Below are 23,597 nucleotides of genomic sequence, written 5' to 3'. Positions count from 1 at the left end.
CGGAACCGCCCGGCTCGCCCGGCCTCCCCGCGGCGCGCCCGTGGCTCCGCCATGCGGGTTGAGGGCACGAAGCAAGGGCGCACGCCCAGCTCGCTCGCGGTTCCTCTCGCTCCCGGATGTGACTGTTTGGCTGAGGCGCCTCGCACCCTACGCTCAATGCGATTGGGCAGCGGCGGGTGAAGTCATCTCGAGGCGCCGAGAAGGGCAGCGGGAAACGCAGGTATGGGGCTGGCGCGAGTGGGTTCAGAACTTCCCCGTGGCGACTGTTCCTTCTTTTTGCTGTGGCAGCCTCGGGTCAGCTTTCTTGGGGGAGAGTTGGGGCCGGGGGTTCTTTTCCTATGAAGTTTCCGTTTTGAGTTAGGTCTCTGAAGCTTACCTCGGTAGCCAATTCCTCGTTCCCCCACCACCAACTCAGGCTTGATTATCTTGGGGTTTCTGGGTCTTTTCTTGGTCAGACCTTGTGGTTCTTCCCAAGGAGAACAGATGTCTAGAACTTCTGCCCCAGCGACTGGTCGGAAAGAAAGATGGCTAACATTCTAACACCGTCCCACTGCACCCCTCACACTTTACCTCTTCCCCCCGCAATTTGAATAATATGAAGTGCCATTTTAGGGCCAAAGTGCCACATTAGACAAAATATGGTCTTCCCCAGATCCACTAAAGCAGTGTGTTTTCTATGCAACACTGCGCTAGGGAGAGTGACACGCAGGGCTGTACTTGTAGGTAAGGTTTGTTGGGAGGGGAAGAATTTGAGCATTGTGTGATCATACGGAGCCTTCCTAGGGGGGCCCCACGTTTTTCAGGGAATGTTTTAAGGGCGTCTACTAAACGAATAGCTATCGATTGACCCATAATGTGAGCCAGGCACCTACTGACGATAGAGAGAGCCTTGCCCCATTACTAAATATAATTTCCCCAAACAACTCTGTGAGGTAAGTAATTATAATAATGGGTTTCACAGTCAGTGTGTCCCCACCTTGCTTTGGTGAGAAATCTTCCCTGTTGTGTCATCCATTTCTTGTGAAAATAACTACCTCTCATACCCTCTGTAGTAGTTGATAACCTGTTGATCTTTGTCTTTCCTGATGCCTTTTTCACCAAGCTCCAGAACCCAGATTTTATTTTTTTCAGTTCCCACCGTGGCCACAGCTCTGTCAATGAGTTTGATGGCTGTCCAGCTTCACATAGGAGGGACTTGAGAAGCGGCAAACCTGTAGATAAAAAGCTGGCCTATCTTGGCTATTAGTGATGGTGACTTTCAGATTACGGTTCCTAAGTTTGGACCAAGTTTTGTCCAAGTTGTGCGTTTCTTTTAAATCTTCAAGGATCAATGGAATTGGTCCACCTGAGAAAAGGGAGTCTAGAGCCTTGCCAAATGAGCAGGTTTATGGGCATGGGTAAGTTGAGTCAGGACTGGAGCAGAGTGCTGAGGGTACAGAACTCCTAGCCATTAACCCTACTCTGTGTCCTGTGTGTCACAGGGAAGGTGAGGTAGAGTCTGTGACACATTGTCATATTGTCCATGGTTGAGGTGGCTTAAGTGGCAGTCTGTCCCCCCAAGTAGCCCTGGTAGACTGTCAAGGTTGCCTCTATCACTTTCCCCTTTTTCTTTTTGCACATCCTTCATCTACTAATCCCATTTCCCCACCAGGCCCTCTCCCCATAGTCAGTGGCACTCTACCGTTTTTAGAAAGTGTCCTGAAATACCCCCACCTTTCGCTCATCCACTCCATGATCTCCTTAGGTGTTGGAAGGAAGGGATGCATTTATGTTAAGTAATTCCCATGGGGGATGTGCTTGACTGCTCTGCTCAGACCCCCAGGTAACACCAGAAACAAGAGGCTGGTTGACGTGGCATTGCCTGTTTCTGCTAGGCTTTCCAGTTCAGTCACAGGAAAAACAAGACACAGGGACTTGCCAACTCATTTCTGAAAGGTTGTTTTGATTTGACCCCAATTTAGTTATTTTTTTTTCCCACTACCCATCTACCACAGCAGCTTATTCACCACACTTTATAATGACGGTCTTGGGTGTAGCTCAGATAATGATGGTTTTACTCGTACAGACCAAGTGTCTGATTTGATTGCCAATCAACACTCTGCATGGGAAACACTGGTTGACTAAAATCACTAACTTCAGATTGTCTTTTGGGGACTTTCCCAACTTTTTCTTAACATTTCCAGTAATAGGTCTTCATTTTAATTTTTCTGGCTGGGTAGGTTATCAAAAAAAAAAAAAAAGGTTAACTGTGTGATACAGAAACTAGTAATTCAGCCTATTTTTATTATGGCGCATATTTTAATGTAGAGCTATTTTGGGGTCTTGTGAGATTAATAGAACAAGAGTTCCTACTATTTCACTACAGAAAAATATATAGGAAATGTATTATTGATAATAGTACCTTTGCTTTTTAAAGGTTGTTATTTATCTTTACTGGAAAGCCAGATTTACAGAGAGGAGGAGAGACGGACAGAATGATTTTCCATCTGCTGGTTCACTCCCCAAATGGCCGCAATCATTGGAGCTGAGCTAATCAGGAGCCAGGAGCTTCTAGATCTCCCATGCCAGTGCAGGACCCAAGGCTTTGGGCCATCTTCAACTGCTTTCCCAGGTGACAGTGGGAAGTGGAGCAGCCAGGACATGAACCAGTGCCCATATGAGATGCTGCACTTAGAGGTGTGGAGGATTAACTAGTTGAGCCACCACATCATGCCCCCTAATAGTCCCTTTAAGCGGATTTCATTTGTTGCCTAACTCCTGTTCATTTGAGGACAGAACTGAACCGAAACATGCCTCTAGAGATAGAATACTCTTCCAGAAAAAGGAAGAAAATCTGCAAAGACTCCTGTCTGCCAGTGAGCATTTATTTGGATCTCCTGTGAATGGGTTTGTAAAGGAGAAGAGGAAGTGCTGGAAACTTGCCTCATCTGAAATCCCAGGAGGGAGGCAAAACCTGGGCTTCCTTGAGTCAGGCAGAGTCAGGGCTGCAGAGAACAGATGTGCTGAGCGTCAGATTGATTCCTCTTAGCAGCAAGAGAACTGACATAAGGAAAGAAGTGGTTAATGCCTTCAAAGTCCATAACAATGAAAAATGCCAACTTCAGTTGCCTTTTAAATAGCTAATTCAGATTTCATATTTTAAGGTGGGATACTATTACACATCATCTAAGTCTCCATAACACTAAGTCTAAATCACATCAATACCTTTTCGCTTGAAATCATGGGCTTTTTTTTTTTTTTTTTTTTTTTTCCCCTCGATCTGTCTGGAAATTTTGCCAGATTCTTTCTCAGAGCAGAGAATTAATTCTTGCTTCAGTGCTTGTCAGCAAGAATCAAGCCGCCGGACTCTCTGTCTTTCCCTCTGAGTCATTTCCTCTCTCAGCCGCTCCTTTAAATCTTGCTCGAGTCTCTATTGAATTAGTTTCCTCTGTATACTAACTCTGTGTTTCTGCTCAAAATTTTAAAAGAGAGGGGGAGGGGCTTTTGTGTATTTTGTCATCTTGATGAAAATTTTGTGTGATTTTGTGTGTGTGTGTGACCATGATTCTGTTACCTCAGTTACTAATAGGTCAGGGATTTATTGTTGTTGTCTAGTAATTTGTATATTTTACCAATCAGGGGTGATATCAAAGTAGAAGAAATAAACAGTTTTGTATTTGGAATACGAAATATTGCCAGATTATTTTAAGTGACTTTTCCAGTCTGGATTGGTAAATCTGTCTTTGCGCCATGCAACTAAATCCAAGTGTCATATCGGAAAACAACAAAACAATTCTAGCAACTTTTCGCTTGGTATATTCTCCCTAGCTTTGTAAAAGGAAAATTAGCTTTGTCCGGATAGATTTGTTTGCTTCCTTTCATCTGACCATAAGAGTCTAAATTGCCCTAATTTTCTCAGTTATCTTGGCAGTTATAGCAGGGTGCAACAATTCTAGTCTGTATATTTGGGATTCCTAAGAGATGAGGAATCTAGATTTTGTACTCAAGTCCTGTTGTGTAAGTGTAGGTAGATGATAATGTGCTGAAAAGTAGGTGAATGTATTTTTTTAAACAATGAGGAGTTGTTAGTAGCTTTTGGCCATTTCCTGCAAACAATACTAACAAAGCTTGTTAAGTTATTCAGAGAAGGGTATTGAGGCCAGTGCTGTAGCATAATGGGTGTATAGTGGGTAAAACTACTGCCTGCAGCACCAGCATCCTATGTGGCACCAGTACCAGTCCCAGCTGCTCCATTTACGATCCAGCTCCCTGCTAATGTGCCTGTAAAAGTAGCAGAAGATGACCCAAGACCTTGGGTTCCCACACCCACATGAGAAACCCAAAAGAAGTTCCTGGCTTCAAACCAGATCAGCTGTGGACATTGAGGCCATCCGGAGTGAACTAGCAGGTTAAAATATTCTCTCTCTCCCTCTGTAACTGCCTTGCAAATTTTAAAAAGTAACTTTTTTAAAAATGAGAAAAGGCCTTTGTTATGTAAACATTTAGGATGTCCTTATGTTAGACCCTATGTACAAATTGTAAGAATCAAGAGACCTTGGGCAAATCATTCAGCATTTCTGCAACTTTATCATCTGTAAAAGGAACTCTAGCCAATCAAATGGATTGTTTTAAGACCAAAATCAGATAACTTAGTGAATGAATATCTGAAGTACGACTCCAAGGGTCTGCATTTTCAGCCGGTTCCTCAAATGTTACATGTTCTGAAATTCCAGTATGCGATCTAATAGAAAGGGATCCCAAATGTGTAAATAATGAAGACTCTTTTCTAATAACCTGATTTGACAAGCTATATTTGTTAGTGTTCTTACTGTTTAAGATTTATTTGAGAGAGTTCCACAGGTATATTCCCCATATGGTTACCATCACTGGGGCTAGGTCAAATTGATGCTGGGTCCCTGAAACTCAATTCCAGTTTCCCACATGGGTGCAGGAGCCCAAGTACTCAGGCTATATTCCACCACTTTCTTAGGAGGATTAGCAGGAAGCTAGATTAGAAGTGGAGGGTCCAGGACTTGAACCAGTATTCATATGGGATACTAGTGTTGCAGGCAGCAGCTTGATGTGCTGTTCCACAGTGCCAATCCTCAAACAGCTTATTTGTCCAAGGTACCAGGTGATGCTCTTGCTGCTAATCTGGAGACCATACTTTTTTTAAAAAAAGATTTATTTTTTTATTTTTATTGGAAAGTCAGATATACAGAGAGGAGAAGAGACAGAGAGAAAGATCTTCTGTCCGATGATTCACTCCCCAAGTGAGCGCAATGGCCGCTGCTATGCCGATCCATAGCCAGGAGCCAGGAACTTCTTCCAGGTCTCCCATGCGGGTACAGGGTCCCAAGGCTTTGGGCCATCCTCGACTGCTTTCCCAGGCCACAAGCAGGGAGCTGGATGGGAAGTGGAGCAGCCGGGATTAGAACTGGCACCCATACGGGATCCTGGCGCGTTGAAGATGAGGACTTTAGCTGCTAAGCCATGCCGTCGAACCCTGGAGACCATACTTTTAAGATCCTTGGTATAGTGCGTGTGTGTGTGTGTGTGTGTGTATGCTACTACTTTGACTAGCCTAATAAAAAGAGAAAAGTAACAACAGGGATATTTATCAAGCACTGTTTCAAAACGTACTATTATTTGGGCTTTACATATAATGTCAATTATCTTAATGACCTTAACAAAGGATGTTATTCCCATTTTGTAGAGAAGCAGTGTGAGTCACAGAGGTGCTTAGAGTCAACCAGCACAAACCTGAAAAGTCTGTCTACAGAGCTCACTCCCTAAAACATTCAGATGAAAAGTATAGTCTAATGATTGCATAGCCTTCTCATTGAGAGTTTTTCTAAATTTATATAATGTTCAGTATTGTTCTCATGTCAAAGACTGGAAGACCAAACTTGCATGGGTCCCTAACAGCAGAAGTCTACTTAGACATTTGCCAGACATTGTTCAACTACCTTTGGTATTCTTGAGCTTTAATTTTTTTAAAACTATTTTTGATTAAGGCAGGTTTTTTTTTAACATGTCTTTTTCGTATTTCAGTGATACATTGTCTATGATATATAACCTTATTTGGGAGGGGGTAGGGGAAATCCCAGAGAACTGTATCATAGAATGATGATGATAATTTAAAAAGAAGTTAAAATTAAAAAAAAAAAAACTACAAAAAAGTCTGACCTTTTAGTTCTTATACAACACTTGAGCTGATAGCTCCCTTTCTGCCCCCATCACAGAGTCTTCCAGGCCAATATGTCAGTGAAGTGGACTGGTGGACATTCTTCTCCCATTCTCTGCTTAAATGCAAGTAAAGAAGGGCTACTGGCCTCCGGAGCGGAAGGTGGAGAACTCACGGCCTGGGGTGAAGACGGGAATCTGTTGGGACACACACAGTTCCCAGGAGCTGATGATGTTACCAGTGTCATATTTTCTTCTTCCTGCCCCACCAAGCTCTTTGCCTCCCATGGAGAAACCATTAGTGTGCTGGATGTCAGGGCCCTCAAAGCTTGCGTGGACCACTTCCATGTGAATGAAGAAGAAATCAACTGTCTCTCCCTGAATGAAAATGAAAGCCTGCTGGCTTCTGCCGACGACTCTGGGGCAATCAAAATCCTAGACTTGGAAAGTAAGAAAGTCAGCAGATCCCTGAAGAGACATTCCAACATCTGTTCCTCTGTGGCTTTCCGACCGCAGAGGCCTCTGAGCCTGGTGTCGTGTGGACTGGATATGCAGGTGATGCTTTTGCAGGGAGTCCCTGGGTAATGTCCAAATGGGATTTGCTAACAGAATCAAATGATTGATCAGTCTAAATATACCTTTGCATCTTCTGTTCTCTGTGCTGACATGTCTTATTCATTTATGAACTATAAGCCTGCCTTCTGTGTTTAGTGCCAGCCCAAAAAAATCTCATTGATTTTATTCAGAGCAAACCTTAATCCTTTAGTCTTCCTTTCTCTGTGTCTTAAGACATTCCTGAGATTTGAGAATTCACATACTCAATTCTGAACATCTGTTGAAACAAAGGGGAAATCAGAGTTGCTCTGCCCATCCTATATAAGCCCTGTGCTTAAAAACTGAAAGAGCACGTTGTAGGAGATGGATTTGTTTTCACTTTGAATTTCTATTTTTCTGAAGTTAATTGAAAGATTATGTATGGGTGATCAAAATTAGAGCATTGTATTCAGTCCTGGGTTTTTAATAGAACATCACAAGTTAGCCCAAATCCAAAGTCCCACCATTGGGAAAGCAGGTATATCTAGACATCCCAGTATATTGGGAACTGGAAGAGTTTAGCTCCTAGTTATCTTTCTGGGGGAAAAAACATGTTAGTCTAAATAGCAGAAATGATGGGGAGGCAGATTTTGGTTTATTAGAAGAGTTTTCTTCAAGAGCTAACTTCCCCACAGAGGTGTGTGCTTCCTTGTGAGAACATGAATCTCCGTTGTCTGGAGCATTTTAAGTCCAAATCATATCTTTCCAGATAGCTATCGCCCTTTTTTAATAAATGAAGAAACAGATCTAAGTTAAATGTCCACACAACTGCTGACTGCGGTTCAAACCTCATCTCTAACTGTGAACTGTTTTCTTTGTGGCGTCAGTTGTTTGAGCAGAGTATCCTTGGTTGGGAATCAGTGAGCTCCCAAACCATTTTGAACCATTGTTCATCAGTGACCTATGTGTCTAGCACTGTTGTGAAAATTTGATTGGTGCTCTCGATACTACTATACAGTATCTTGCTTCTAAAGACTGTGTGTTCCTTTTAATAGCATCAAAGGTTTTGTCTTTGCATCTTCTTGGCTAGTGGACTTTGCTCTCTTTTCCTGTATCTTCCATAACTCTTACAATTTAGGAATTCAAGTGTCAAGCTTTGCTTTAAAATTTTTTTTTTTCAAAAAAATACATTTGAAGTGCAGAGTTAAAAAGGAAGAGACAGACCTTCCATCCACTGGTTCATTCCCCAAATGGCCAGGATGGCCAGAGCAAAGCCAATCCAAAGTTAGGAGCTTCTACTGGGTCTCCCACGTGGTTGCAGGTACCCAAGCATTTGGCCATTCCTCTGCTGCTTTAAAACCAGGCTGTTATTAAGGAGCTAGATCAGAAGTAGAGCAACCAGGATTTGCCCATGTGGGATGCCAGTGTCACAGCCCGAAGTTTTTACATGCCACACCATAATGCCAGCCCCTGATGGGTCTGTTTGTTCGTTTGTTTGTTTTTATCACAATGATTGCCCCTACCTATCTCTTAGCATTTGGTAGGCCCAATCAGCAGATATACTGCAATGCTAAGATAGTCCCAGAATGATTAAAAATTGTCCTGACAAAAATATCTGTAGCACCTCTTTTGACAATCACTCTCCAGAAATTCGTTTTCCACTCCTAGGTCTTGACCAAGCCATTTACAAACCTTCTGCATCTAATATATCTCAACACTGGGGAGGTAACACCTGCACAGCCAGGGGGATATCTGTGTTAGATAGACATCGTATCTAAAATTTGTCTTTGACAAACTTCTGTCATCCTTCCACCATACCAAGCTTTCATTACATATTTATTTATTATTCGTTCATTAGCTGTAGCAACAGACAAGTACACAATGGTGACCTATACCCTGCAGTTAGGTAATGGACATCCAGAATTTACCTTTTTGTCTCTAGTTCTAGGCAAGATGTTTTTACAGCAGGTAGCTGACAGGGAAGTCTAGAAAGCAAATACTTAGGAAAGGAAAGTAATAGAGTTTTAGGTAGTTACCTATTTCAATTGTCTTGGCAAATTTTTTTTCTTTTAATTTTATTGGAAAGTCAAATATACAGAGAGGAGGAGAAACAGAGAAGATCTTCCATCTAATGATTCACTTCCCAAGAGACCACAACGGCTGGAGCTCAGCTAATCCAAAGCCAGGAGCCCAGAGCCTCTTCTGGGTCTCTAATGTGGGTGCAGGGTCCCAAGGCTTTGGGCTATCCTTGACTGCTTTCCCAGGCCACAGGCAGGGAGCTGGATGGGAAGTAGGACGACCGGGATTGGAACCAGTGCCCATATGGGATCCCTGCATGCAAGGTGAGGACTTTAGCTACTAGGCCACACCGCTGGGCCTGTGGCAAAATTTTTTTAAGATTAATTATAGATTAACTAAAAATGTTTGATTTATTTATTTTTATTGGAAAGTCAGATGGACAGAGAGAAAGATCTTTTGTCCATTGATTTCACTCTCCAAACAGCTGCAATGGCCAGAGCTGAGCTGATCCAAAACCAGGAGTCCAGAGCCTCTTCTGGCTCTCCCATGTGGGTGCAGGGCCCCAAGGCTTTGGGCTGTCCTCAACTGCTTTCTCAGGCCACAAGCAGGGAGCTGGATGGGAAGTGAGGCCACTGGGATACAAATCGACACCTATAGGGGATCCTGGCAAATGCAAGGCGGAGACTAGCCACTAGACTACCGTGCTGGGCCCAGGGGGAGGATCTTTTGAGCAGGACCACTTTGACATGATTGCATTCACTTAGGAACTGAGGCCAGCAAACTGTTTTCTTTGATGTGTTGCGGGTCTATAAGCCCCAGCCTCTCATTCTTGTCTTAGTTTCCAGCTGTCTTGCTTAGAGTGACAACTGCTCAAACAGCTGATTGAAAAAGTAAGTGTGATATGTGTTGAAGTCTTTGACAGTTTGGAAAAGTAAAAAAGTGTAAAAGGCAATGTCCAGGCAGGAACAGTCTGTAATTCCTCAGTACTTGGAAATGGTAGAGTCTGAGTGATTGCTAACACAGATGGTCAGCCAAATAGAAAAAATGTTTCAGTTGCTGTAGGCACTAGGGTGCAGGGCATGCTTTACTGCGTCAGGCTGGTAAATACAACCTAGGCTTGACTGAGGCTAAATGAGGAGACCCATAGTGGTGCCTGTTATTCATTCAGCTGCAAATTGGTCATTTTCCTTATGTTCATATATTTTGGGTTTCAGCACTCATTTGTGTTATGTTTTCTGATATTTTACCATAGCTCATTGTTAGCTACTAACTATGATTTTATAAATCTAGTACCAGGTGCAGCACAATGACTCAATGACTGAATCTTCACCTTGCAAGCGTCAGGATCCCATGTGGGCACTGGTTCATGTCCCGTTTGGAATTTCTGCAGCTTCAGAGGCGTTATGTTAGACATTAGCAAAGATGGGTTAAATCTCAAGAAACTGGGCCCGGCGGCGTGGCCTAGAGGCTAAAGTCCTCACCTTGAACGCCCCGGGATCCCACATGGGCGCCGGTTCTAATCCTGGCTGCTCCACTTCCCATCCAGCTCCCTGCTTGTGGCCTGGGAAAGCAGTCAAGGACGGCCCAAGACCTTGGGACCCTGCACCCGTGTGGGAGACCTGGAAAAGGTTCCTGGTTCCCGGCTTCGGATCGGCGCAGCACCGGCCGTTGCGCTCACTTGGGGAGTGAATCATCGGATGGAAGATCTTCCTCTCTGTCTCTCCTCCTCTCTGTATATCTGACTGTAATAAAATAAATAAATATTTAAAAAAAATAAATCTCAAGAAACTGACAAGCTGGAAGTGTATGTCAGTTAATAGACTCAGAACTAACTGTGGGAAAGAGGAGCAAATCTTCGCAGAGGACAGGGACTTCAGCTTAAGCCCCCACCCAGGTAGCTTGGATAATGTGAAAGGAAAGGCGTTCCAGATGGAAATTATTCCCATGATAGCCCAAATTTCATTATTTAGCTGATATACACAGCACAGAATAAAACTCACAAATTTCATACTCTGAGTAAGACTGAAGAGTTGAGAGTAGAAAGACATTTAGAACCTGGCAGCTGCTTAATGATTATACTGCAATGGGATTTGTTAATCAAAACTTATTCAGGGTCTTGTTTTATAAATGCTGACTTCCCATCTGCCTTCTGGCTTTGGTCGCAGGGTAGCATCCCTACTGGAATATTTTGGTAGTGTCTGATTTTTTTTCTTTTTTCAATATTGCTTGAAATTGCTGAGTAATCAGGACAGTAGAGCGCTGTGTGACCCTAACTTCCTCTTGTTCACAGGTGATGTTGTGGAATCTTCAGAAAGCACGGCCGCTCTGGATTACAAACTTAGAGGAGGATAAAGCGGAAGAAGCAGAAGGCCTGCAGTCGCCTGGTCAGCTCTTAAACCCTGCTCTGGCCCACTCTGTCTCTGTCGCATCGTGTGGCAATGTTTTTAGTTGTGGTGCAGAAGATGGTAAAGTCCGAATCTTTAGGGTGATGGGAATCAAGTGTGAACAGGAACTGGGATTTAGGGGCCACTCTTTGGGGGTATCCCAGGTCTGTTTCCTGCCAGAATCCTATTTGCTGCTTACTGGCGGGAATGATGGGATGATAAGGCTGTGGGATGTAAGCAGTGAAATTGAGAAAAAACAGAAGAGTCCTACAAAACACCCCCACCGGAAGAAACCTAAAAGAGCCACTTTCACCAAGCAGGGCAGAAATACTGGTGCTTCAGTAACAGAACGGGAAGACCATGGCAGAATTTCTCCAAAGCTCAATATTGAACATGGGGAAAAAGTGAACTGGCTTTTGGGAACAAAACTAAAGGGACATCAAACTATATTAGTCGCTGATCAAACTAGTTGTATATCGGTATATCCCTTAAATGAAGTTTAATTCCAATAAAGACATTTGAACAACTGCAAACCTTTTTTAGGTTAAAAAAATTCCAGATTCTGGGGCAGACATTTGTTACAGTGATTAAGATGTGACTTTGGCTGCCTGCATCCCATATCAGAGCACCTGGGTCTAAATCCTGGCCACTGGCTTCCTATCCAGCATGCCCTGGGAGGCAATTGCTGATGGCTCAATTGGCAGGGACCCTGCAACCCCTGCCACCCTTGAGAGAGCTGGGTGGAGTTATGGCTCCTGGCTTCAGCCTGGCCCAGCTTTGGCTGATTAAGCAATTAGGAAGTTAACCAGTGGATATCTCTCCCATCTCTCTCCCTCTTCCTCTCTCTTCCTCCTTCCCTCCCTCTCTCCCACTCCCATCTTTTTCTCCCTCCCTCCCTCCCTCTCTCTCTTCCTTCCTCCCTTCCTCTCTAGTAAGTCATTTTTTTAGAAATTCTGTATTCTAGGTCTGGCTTTGTGATGCGGTGATTTAAGCTCCTGCTTGCACCACCAGCATCCCATATCACAGTGCCTGTTTGAATGCCTGGCTGCTCTGCCTCCAGTCGGGCTCCCTGCTAATGTTCCTGGGAAGGCAGCGAGAGATGGCCAGAGTACTTGAGTCCTTGCCACACATGTGGGAGATTTAGAGGGAGTTCATTCTCCCGGCTTCAGCCTGACGCATCCTCAGCTGCTGTGGCCATTTAGGGGTGAACCAGTGGATAAAAGATGTCTCTCCCTCTATGTTTCTGTCACTCTTGCCTTTAAAATGAATATATTTTGAAAAATTCTAGATTGTTCATTTGAATTGTGTATTATTACATATAGAATCATGCCATTCCATGGCATAAATGTTAAGACATTTGTAAAGATTGGATCCTACTCTGTTTCGTAAAGGACATAAATAAAAATTTGGAATCAGTGTTCATTGAGTCCTGACTTGTTCCACCTGTTTTACATGTATTTCATTTCTTAATACAAATCAATACAGTAGGTTTTTTTTTTTTTTCTCTCCTATGTTAATTGCAGCAGAAATCAAGACTCAGAGATGTAAAGCCACGTAAGGATTCTGGAAAACTGCCGGCACCATGACTTCCTGGAAAGGCCCTTGCCTGTGTAGCCTCCTACTTTGGGAAAGCCCTCTTCCCAACCCAAATACAGTTACCACTGTGGTTACCACGTTCATTGTCAGGAGGAGGCTTACCAGGCTGGAATCTTACCACTTGATCTGTATAAAGGTCAGAGGCTGTGCTCATTACTTCCTGCAGTGCTTCTAAAAAGCTTCCAGGAGACCCCAGTCAGCTGAGGATATTAGGCAGCAGTCCAGGATGTGATACTGGTAGGAACAAGAATGAGCTGAAGTTAACAAAGGATTTATAAAGAAGCAGAAAACACAAAGTGGAGCATAGGCCACATTTCATGTATCAATAACAGTTGCTTCTCATCCTGACCTCCATGCATGTTCTGTTCTGTTGCTCATACTGCCTACTCTTTGAAGAGCTTTAAAGGAGGAAGCTGTTGACCGTTGCCCTTGTTTGAGTCAGAGCTTGTTTTACAATGGCAAACACCAAATGCGTAAGAGAATGGGCAGGAACTTATCTGCCTCAGAGAACTAAGAGGCCCTGGGGTAGTCAGGTATGTCCTGTGGGGCAGCTATGCTGACAGGATGTGACCTGTGAGTGCTCCACTTTGAGAAAGTTGCCTAGGCATGGAGAGAAGGCTTGGCAATTTTAATCTTAAAACCAGCCATTCCCGAAACAGGTGGATTCCTTGAACCTGTTTTGTGTGCATGTGTGTTTACTTAAGCTAGTTTGAGCTGGATTTTTAGCCTGCTAATGAAAGTCCTGAGAAATAGACAATCAATAAATAATGTTTAATGATCTCACTTGGCATTTTAAGTTGGTCCTGAAAAGTTCATTGACCAAGGACTGATTTTTGAGTACTGACAAACAGATCTAATCCCCGTACTGGGTGATTGTCTTGGCAGCTTGGGGCCTTCGTTTATTTGAGAGTGTGTGTGTTGAAATAGACATCTGAGATGTCTCTGCCGCTTGAGGAAGTGAAAGCAGTGCCATTGCAGTGTTGTGCTAAGTGCTTTTCTAATGGTTCTGATATGCATTAAAATGTCAGGAAAAATCTTGGGCAATCTGGGATTTTTAGAAGGATCTTTTGAAAAGATATTACAACATTGTTTCATCTATTAAGTATGAGTAACAGACACCCACTCAGCAGTGGCTAAGCAAAAAAGGAAATGTTTTATCCAAAAGAGGGGAGAACAGGGTGTAGACTTAGTCTATAGCAGAGAAACAGCTCTGCTGCTCTTGGAGTACTAACCAGGGATGCCAGTGAGGATGAAGGCATGAGGTGTGAGGGGTGAGTAAGAAGCAGTGATCAACAGCAGACACCTGCATCCCACATCAGATCCACTGGGTTTCAGTCAGCTTCCACTTCTCATTCCAGCTTCCCAGTGAACACCCTGAGAGGCAGCAGGTTTTAGCCGATCGTCCTGCTGTTCATGGAAGACCTGGATTGAGTTCTGTCCCAGCCTTGGCTATTGCAGATGTTTGGAGAGTGAGTTCACAGATGGAAGATTTTTCTGGATCTCCCTTTCAAATAAAATGGAAATAAGTCAGTAAAAATAAAGACAGCTGCCTTCAAACAAATAAACCAACCCAAGTATTTACACTTCAGTCTTAAGTCCTATGGTCATTTTGTTGTCCTATGGCTGGGTCCAGGTTCTTGTCTGTGCAAGAATTCAAGGACAAAGAATAAAGTTTATCGTTAACAGCAAAAGTACACAGTCAAGAAGGAATATAAGTACACTTAAGCTGCAGACCTGGCATGGTAACCTAGTGGCTAAAGTCCTCTCCTGGAATGTGATGGGATCCCATATAGGCACTCGTTTGTGTCCCAGCAGCTCCATTCCCATCTAACTCCCTGCTGTGGCCTGGGAAAACAGTAGAGGATGGCCCAAGGCATTGGGACCCTGAACCCACTGGGGAGACCCAGAAGAAGCTCCTGGCTCCTAAGCTAAGCTAAGCTAAGCTTCGGATCAACTCAGCTCCAGCCATTGTGGCCACTTGGGGAGTGAATCAGTGAACGCAAGATCTTTCTCTGTCTCTCCTCTGTAAAATCTGACTTTACAATAAAAAATAAATCTTAAAAAATGAGCTGCACCCATTAAGTTTCAGGGTTGTCCTTTTGTATGATCTGGAGAAATTGAATATTCCCGGGGAATGATGTTTGAGGCAGGGTTTAATTGAATATAAAAGGGGCAGAGTTTAAGTGTCAGCCATGATAATTGTATTAGAATTATACTGTAGTGAACTGTATGTTGTGGGTTGGTATAGTGCTATCAGTAACCATATTTGTGTCTTCAGTTGAAAGTTCCTGAGAATTTCCTAGAAATAGCTGTTTTCTGCAGCGCAAGTGGGAAGGAGGAGTGTTGGGTGGAGTAGGTGGGATGGAAGAGGCTGGTGACCTCAGCATTCCCCTAGCTAACTGCCTATCTTTATCAACTTGGCTGTTTCTAGTACACAGTGCCTTTCATTTAGCAAAAATTAAATAAAAATTTTAAAAAAAGCATTTTGGGGCTACATCCATAATCCTTCTTGCTGCCAAGTCCAAGTGTAAGGAGTTATTCCAATATCCTTCCCTGGACCCAGCGTGCCATTCCTTCTTCCTCACAGCTCACAGTTCGTGCCGGCCCAGCCGTCCACCAATTGGATGTAACCTGGCACTCCACCTGAATCCCACCTCCCAATCTTCCAGCCCCCTCCCCAACTCCGCCCACTCGCCAATCATCCCTAGGCATTCACCTGCAGGCGCCAATCCCCTGGGGGCCTGGCCTCAATCCCTCCCAATCCCCACCCCCTACACCTGGAAGACAAAAGCCCCCCCCAGGTGCCTTATCCCTCCTTCTCTGGTCTCTGTCTCTCTGCTCTCTCTCCTCCTGATTTTCACCACCTCTACCCATTCCTGCCCCATTGGAATAAACCTCCTAAGATACCTCGTTGCGTCTGGTGTGTTTCAGCTCACGGTAAAGAACCAGGTTGTGGGAATTAGCTGCGCGTAATAATATCGTAATATCGTATGAACTAGAACTCTACCATCTTTTTAAATAACTAACACCAAGACCCAAAACTCAAGAGAATCTGGCCTGTCAGATTCTTTACCCTTGATTCCATCAGTTCTGCTTGGAGAGTGTTGTCCTGGAGGATGAAGGATGCCAAAAGGGCCCACACTCACCGGCTAAAATAACAGCCCCTGAAGTCTACAACCTCACCTTGTAATAAAATGATGTGAAAATGAAGTGTTCTTGGGAGTGCTGGCCATTTTATAGTTTGAGTTTCAATTTGTGAGAGCTATTATTAGTCAGTGGGTGTTACGGATATGAGGATGTTTGTATATTTAAGAATGTTTTGTGAAGTACACAACTACTTCCTGATTTACACCTCAATTAAAAGGAAAAAAAGGCTTTGTGAGGGTGAAGTCACAGAAGGAAGCACCTTGGCCTGACCTTTCAGAGAATTGAGCATCATTTTAAACAAACCTTAGCCTGTTAGCCAGCGGACCACCCAGGTGACCAAGAGGAAATGGACATCTGATCCACATTGTCTGCAGGAAGCCAATGGATCTCCCCCACAGGCATCTGGGTGTAACTCTCCGGGATAGTTCAGTTGAGCATGACTTTTCCTGGGGATCAAGTTAATGAATAAGCAGACATTGAGAGCATGAAGTGTCCTATTGACACAATATTAACTTTTCCTTACTTGGTAAAAGAATTTTTGCAGTTTAGGATTCATAAATGATCATAATAAAAAATATTTTTTAAGTTTTTTTTAGATTTTATTTTTTTCCAGTATTTTAAAAGGTTTATTTCCATTATATATATATATATATATATATTTTATTGTTAACAATCTTACATAGTTAATTACGGTGTAAAGGTTTAGGGGCTATAGGGATGTGGGTAAGATTTTTATGTCCATATTGTTTCCTTCATGTATCTGAGGTAAAGGGGGATATTGAGGGAGAAGCCCCACCCAGTTTCCCACCCGCCCAAAGTCCCGGATTTGGGGCATGCTCTCAGATACCTCCTCAAGTGGTTGTAATAGTTCTCCAGTTGTGAATCGCTGCCAATCTCGCCACTTCCAGCTCGATGAGGTCATTGAAGAATCCATTGATTGTCATAGTCCATCATAGAATCTTTATCTGCCCAGTATTTCGCTGCCAACATATAGTTGAGGTGGTTGACTGACTTGTTCTGGCCTCTGTCTTTTCTTGGCTAGGGTTCTGAGTCTGGCAGTTCGGTTGGCGAGATCTTCAAAGAAACTTTGAGGTATTCCCAGATCAGATTCCCGTATGTTCTAGTAAGCACAGGGCCCGGCACAGTCCATCTCCACGATCAGCTGGTGGTTGCAGCTGCTGGATTGGTTCTGCTCTCAGTCCCAACTTGCACTGGAACCAATGGGTGTTGTAATCCAACCTGGTTCTGCCCAGCACGTACTCGGCCCTTTTATCAAGTAGTGGGAGCTGTAGCCCAGTGGGGGCGGCCCACAATAACCCCCTCCAGCCATGCCTCCCACCCTGGCCTGCCAATGTGCATAGCTGACTAGTGCAGTCTGTCCCACCTCCCATTTGGCTCCTATACCTATCGATGGAATGGGTATTAAAGCTTAGTTCCTTCTAACCAACTCCTCAACCATCTAGCCCTCACGGATGTTGCTGAGTGCCTCTCCATCTAGCCACCCCAGCCTTCGTCCTAGTTCTGATGTCCTCCCGCGGGAGTAGTGACCCAAGAGGGGGGAACCCACCACTTCCTTAGTCTGGTCTGTCCCCATCCCTGCCCATGCTATCTAGTGGGAGTAGCTGTCCCACCAGGGGACCAGCCCCTCAATCCTCCCGCTGGCTCTGCCCTCTCCCTTCCTGGTTCTCACGTGTGCTGGTTGGGTGCTGCATTCAAATCTAGTACAGGTAACCTCACTTTGGCTTTCTGTCTTATGTACTAGTTCTTGTCGTGACCAAAACCGGCCCGACCCACACCCCGTTCTGGCGTCTGGGTTTGCCAGTGGATGACATGAACCGTTTCAGCTTGGTCCACCCCTGACCCATGCCAAATGTATGTTGGTGGGAAACTTTTCATAGCCTATTCTGGGCAGTTTCCCATCCTGCTTCTTGTGCTTATTTTGCACAAACCAGGGGGTCCATGAGCCAGCCCTACTCAGTTCACCTTCTGTTCTAGCAGGGACAGTGGTTTTTCTGGCTGGCTTTCACCCCATTCTGGTTCTTATTGGATGTGTCGGCCCGGCTATGGCTCGTCCATACCCATGTATAGCTCACAGATGGCTCAGTAGGGGATTGAGACCTTGCCTAGTCAGTCCCACATTTACCCTGGTTCCCCAGGACACCAGTTGGTGTTGGTGTTTGGCCCGGCCTGGCGCAACCAATCCCAGCCACACTAGTGCCACGGGACAGTACAACTGTTACCTAGCCAGAACACAGCCTCCATTCCAGCACACTTGCTCCTTAGTGGGAACCTCATCCCATTTAGGGTGTCCCCCCAGCTCCCCAAATTGGCCTGTTCCTAACTGCAGATCCTGCATCTGACAGTGGCTGCTCTGACTCAGCTTATCTCATTCCCACACTTGTCCCGGCCTCTGCCCAAGACACTGTGGCCCAGCATCCCTGACTAAAGTAGGGATGCACAAAGTTACATGCCCCTATCACTGGTAATCGCCTTGAATTCATGTTTCACCTATACAAAAGTTGGTCTAATTCATGAGTGTCCCTGAGCAGCTTTTACAATTTAAAAAGACCCAGAGCTCGCTGCCGGGTGGCCAGCAGGCAGAGCCTGGCACCACATGGTGCACTGGCGGCCCAAAACCAAGGGCTCATCCACCTCCTTGCGGGGTGTTTTTGGCTAGAGCCCTTAGCCGGATCCCACTTAGCCAAGACGCCACCGTGCAGCTGCCAACCTGCAGAGTGGTTCAGTCTGTCCCAGCCCTAAGAAAGGAATCCGCCCTGATTGGTCCTGCCGCCGTGGCGACAGAACGGAGCTAGTTTAGTCCAGCTCCCGGTTCGCCCTCATCTAGATTTTATTTTTAATATTGTCTATATTGTTAAGGATGTATGCCCATATGGGCCTTTGATTAGGGTGGGGAGATTGGAGGTCCGGAGGAAGGAAAGTGGGAGGGACAAATGTTTCATTTTTCCCCCTCCTGTATTCTCAGGGAAGAGGAGGGGACTGTTCCTTGCTGTTAAACTACATCAGCACCCAAGGATGGGGACAGTCATTTGATGATGTCTTAGAGACCCTGAGGTGAGGAACAATGCTCTGAGGGTCTTACTTGAGTGATTTTGATAGTTTTGAGACAATGTTGCTTGCATCGAACCAGGGTTGAGAATATCTGTATCAGCTGACCAAATTCACCTTTAGTGCATCCACAGACCCAGAACCTTACTGCAAAGCTTGTCCAAGACAATCCAACCTGTTCTGCTTTCCATCTTCTGACAAGGCACTCAGCATCCTCTGTTGGCCTAGATGATAATCATATCCACCATGTGCATTTGGGCATGCTGTCCACTGCACAGACATCAGTAACTGAGGAAGCATAGTCTTGCTACATTATCTTACGAATTTCCATTAGGCTGGGGTTTGAGACCAATGATCTAATTGGGGAATCCCTCAAGAAACCTTACCTGGGGTAACCTCAGACTTGACTCTTCTCTGTGCTAGCCAATACAGGGTCAGATTTGGTTCATCACCTGCACCAGCCAATGCATATACCAATGGATGCAACTGCCTGATTAGTTCCACCCCCAGCCCCAACTCTCCCATAAATGGATGTTGCAACTCAGCACTGCCCTCCACAGGCCCAGTTTACACGAACACCAATGGGTGCTGTGGTCCAGTTGGGGCAACCTCTAATAGCTCCCATAGGACCTGCCTTTTTGTGTATTCCAATACATGCTGCAACCTAGCGCAGTCTGTCCCACATCCCTTCTGACTCTCATGTACACCTACGGGTGCTCAGCCCAACCCACCTGCAGATCTGGACTACATATTTACTGACAGGTGCCACCACCTTCTCCAACCCAGCCAGCTCCAACCCTGGCTCTTGTGCTCATCAGCAGAAGGTGCAGCCTAGCAGGTAAGTGTCTAGAGTGTCTGCATCTTTTTTTTTTTTTAAGATTTTATTTGTTATTGGAAAGTTAGATACACAGAAAGGAGGAGAGACAGAGAGGAAGGTTTTGCATCCATTGATTCACTCCTCAAGTGGCCACAACAGCTGAAGCTCAGCTGATCCAGAGCCAGAAGCCCAGAGCTTCTCCAGGTCTCCCACACGGGTGCAGAGTCCCAAGGCTTTGGGCCGTTCTTGACTGCTTTCCCAGGCCACAAGCAGGGAGCTGGATAGGAAACGGGACTACCAGAATATGAACCAGCACCCACCCATATGGGATCCCAGTGTGGAAGGCAAGGGCTTAAGCCACTAGGCAACCACACTGGATCCGAAAAAGTGTTTTTGTAAGAATTTTAGGACTTATCAGTCAACAGACTTAACAAAATCTGAATGTGCCTTTCTACAGGATCAGAAAAACTTCTCTAGTCAGAGACTATAAAAATGATCCCTGAAAGTATAGTCTTAGAATGTACTTTTCAAATTTACTCATAGAATGCATGTCCCAGGCTCAAGAGTTCAGTTATTAAATTCATCAAGTATTATACCTGAAATGAATAGCCAATGTGTGGCTAGACAAATGCAGTATGTTCGCATATTTTATTCTAAACCACTAAGATACAATAGGATGTCATATCACAGCAGGTGTCAGGAATTACATAACTGTAGACTAGTGAGGACATTCAGGTTGGTGCACCTGGGCATGCTATACTTATGAAGGAAGGAAAATGGATAATTTAAGTTCATGAGCTGAGAACAAATTGAAAGCCTGGAATGGATAGAGCTATGGCACAGGGCCCTGGGAATGGCATGTCACCATGAGCTAGAGCTCTTCTGGAGTTTTGTCCTTCTCTCTGAGCATAGAAAGAATGAGCTGGCGGGCTCGGCAGCGTGGCCTAGTGGCTAAGGTCCTTGCCTTGATCCCATATGGCTGCTGGTTCTAATCCCGGCAGCTCCACTTCCTCTCTCTCTCTCCTCCTCTCAGTATATCTGACTTTGTAATAAAAATAAAATAAATCTTTAAAAAAAAAAAGAAAGAATGAGCTGGCATTCCCACTAGCCCACCATCTTTGTTTTAGCTTACATTCCTCTCCATCCAAGCCCTAGAACTTGGCCAGCTGTTCACAAGCGTCCTGAGTATGCAACTCAGAAGTAGGAGCTGAAGAGAGAACACATACTAAAACAGAATTAGTGGCAGTGGCCAAGTCCTTCCTTTGTGTGTGTCGGTTCTTTTGTATAGCTCTTCTTTGGTAGGAGGAAATAAACCTATTGCAAAATGTTTCTAATGTAAAAACTCAAGATAAGGACCCAATACAAGGGCTCAGTGGATAAATCCTCACCTTACAACCACTTGGATCTCATATGGGTGCTGATTTGTGTCCTGGCTGCTCCACTTCCCATCCAGCTCCCTGCCTGTGGCCTGGGAAAACAGTCAAGAATGGCCCAAAGCATTAGAACCCTGTACGCATGTGGGAGACTCAGAAGGGGCTCCTGGCTCCTACCTAAGAAACTTTGAATTGGCTCAACAGTGGCCATTGTAGCCATTTGGAGAGTGAAACAGTGAATGAAATATCTTTCTCTGTGTCTCTCCTTCTCTCTCTAAAATCTGTTTTTCCAAAAAAAATAAATAAACCTTTGGGACAATGTGGTAGCCTAGAGGCTTAAGTCCTTGCCTTGCACGCACTGGGATCCCATATAGGCACCAGTTCTAATCCTGGCAGCCCTAATTCCCATCCAGCTCCCTGCTTGTGGTCTGAGAAAGCAGTTGAGGATGGCCCAAAGCCCTGGGACCCTGCATCCGTATGGGAGACCTGGAGAAGCTCCAGGATCCTGGCTTCAGATTGGCTCAGCTCCAACCATTGTGACCACTTGGGGAATGAATCATTGGACGGAAGATCGTCCTTTCTCTCCTCCTCCTCTCTGAATATCTGCCTTTCCAAAGAAAATAAATAAATCTAGATGGGATGTGGGGCCGCATGCCGGAGTCCAGCTCAAGCCCAGGTTCGGAACTAGCGAAGTGTGTGTGGAGTTGGTGCAAAGAGAGAAAGAAAGAGACGGACCACCAGGATTCCTTGATGATAGTGGATGCTGCAATAATGCCGTCCGCTTTATTTAAGCAGAATCAGTCAAACTCTGGCTCAGACTTTCCACGTCATGGTCAAGTGGGTGTTTCTAAGGACAACCCTGCCACCTGCTTTACCCAAAAACAATAGAAGTTCCTCCTACAATTCTTATTCTACAACCTAATCTTGTATCACAAAGAAAAGGAGCACCTAAAGATTAAGGAAAGAATGAAACCCTAAATACAGGTCCTTTGATTAGCATAAGGTCAATGGGGACAGCCAAGACAGTACGAGTAATAGAAGGCCCTTTTGTAAGACATTATTATTGACATTAACCTCCAAGCTCACATTGTGTAAAAATCCAGTCTCACAGTAGCAAAAATGCCTGGACGGATTAGAATTCTTCCGCAGGGTGGTCCGGTATCCATGCAAAGGAAGGTGGAGCTGCATCCAGGTGGCTGTAGATATCCACCGGGCCCTGCCTCAGCGGGAAGTTCCCTGTGGCCCTGCCTACAATGGAACAATGTCTTCACACCCTCGTGTCCCCCACATCCACTGCACAGACCCCAATAGCCGCATCCGGTGCCCATATGGGATCCTGGTGAGTTCAAGGTGAGGACCTTAATCACTACGCTATCACACCGGGTCCCAAATAAATCTTTTTTTAAAAAAAGAAATAATAATACATCTCAGAGTTTAACTGTGCACATGTTAAACAGCAATCTTGAATGATTGTTCCCTGAAGCCAGCATCCCCTCCCTGCACCAATGTTCCACATGGTAGTGCCTGGGTTCAGTTCTCTCCTGCAAATGACATACCCTTAGAGGCAGCAGTGATGACTCGATTACATCAGTGATGTAATTGGATTCTGGAAACCCATGTGGAAGACCTACATTATGATCCTGGGTCCTGGCTTTGCCCCGGCTCAGCCACAGGTCATTATAGGCATTTTGTGGACAAACCAGCAGATCTCTCTCTCTTTCTCTTGATTTCCAGCTCTGTATTTCTACTCCTCAAATATATTTTATAGTCGTTTCAAGAGGGAGAGACAGAGAGAGGGGCAGGGAAGAAAGGAAAGACAGAGAAAGAGATCTCACATCCACTGGTTCACTCTCTAAATGACCACTCCCCAAACCCAACTGTAGTTGGGCAAGGTCAAAGTCAGGATCCTATAATTCTGTCCAGGTCTCCTAAATGAGTGGCAGGACCAAAGCTTGACCTGCCATCTATTTCCTCCCCAGTGCATTAGCAGAAAGATGGACCAGAAGGAGAGTAGCCATGACTTAAACTAACACTCCAATATGAGATGCAGGTGTCTCAAGTGGTGGATTATCCTGTCACTGTTATGCCCACATGCACTCCTCCAATGTTTTTAAATAAGCAAACACCTTCCCCAATGTCCCGTCATCAATCTTCCATTCAGTAACAGCAAGAACCTATCATCGAATATCTTTAATTGGAAAAAACTCAAACAATATAAAAATATTTTTTAATGTGAATAAATGTTCCTGCTGTAGGCAACTGGGTACTCTGGGCCTGATTAATACCAAATTTCTGTTAATTATACCAGTGTGTCAGCAGTTTCTTATTCTATTTCTTTTTTTTTCTTTAAGATATGCAGGGAAAGTGGGAAATGCTGGACCAGGACACACCACCCAGGCCCTGCAGATGGAAGATCTTTTTCTCTGTCTCTCCTCTCTGCAAATCTGCCTTTCTAATACAAATAAATAAATCTTTCAAAAAAAAAAAAAAAAAGAA

General features: G+C 44.7%; 1 protein-coding gene and 1 pseudogene across 4 annotated transcripts; one reads left to right on the top strand and one right to left on the bottom strand.

Moving 5' to 3' along the window:
- The first annotated feature begins 80 nt into the window (after positions 1–80).
- On the top strand, positions 81–11,631 carry WDR53 (WD repeat domain 53). 4 transcript variants are annotated; one of them, XM_004577821.3, is made up of 3 exons: positions 81–220; positions 6,225–6,720; positions 11,009–11,631. In XM_004577821.3, the coding sequence occupies exons 2-3, from the start codon at positions 6,241–6,243 to the stop codon at positions 11,603–11,605; spliced, it is 1,077 nt and encodes a 358-aa protein (XP_004577878.2). In that variant the 5' UTR covers positions 81–220; positions 6,225–6,240; the 3' UTR covers positions 11,606–11,631. The 4 variants fall into 4 exon arrangements, with proteins under 4 accessions (XP_004577878.2, XP_058518050.1, XP_058518049.1 ...); XM_058662067.1 differs by lacking the exon at positions 81–220 and adding an exon at positions 848–985; XM_058662066.1 differs by lacking the exon at positions 81–220 and adding an exon at positions 1,024–1,213.
- An 8,511-nt stretch (positions 11,632–20,142) lies between these two features.
- LOC118758910 (small nucleolar RNA U3) lies at positions 20,143–20,243 on the bottom strand (annotated as a pseudogene).
- Positions 20,244–23,597: the final 3,354 nt, after the last annotated feature.

The sequence above is a fragment of the Ochotona princeps genome, chromosome 3 (assembly GCF_030435755.1).
Source record: "Ochotona princeps isolate mOchPri1 chromosome 3, mOchPri1.hap1, whole genome shotgun sequence".
Classification (NCBI taxonomy): domain Eukaryota; kingdom Metazoa; phylum Chordata; class Mammalia; order Lagomorpha; family Ochotonidae; genus Ochotona; species Ochotona princeps.
Note: the sequence above shows the minus strand (reverse complement) of the source record. Positions and strands in the feature narration are given on the sequence as shown.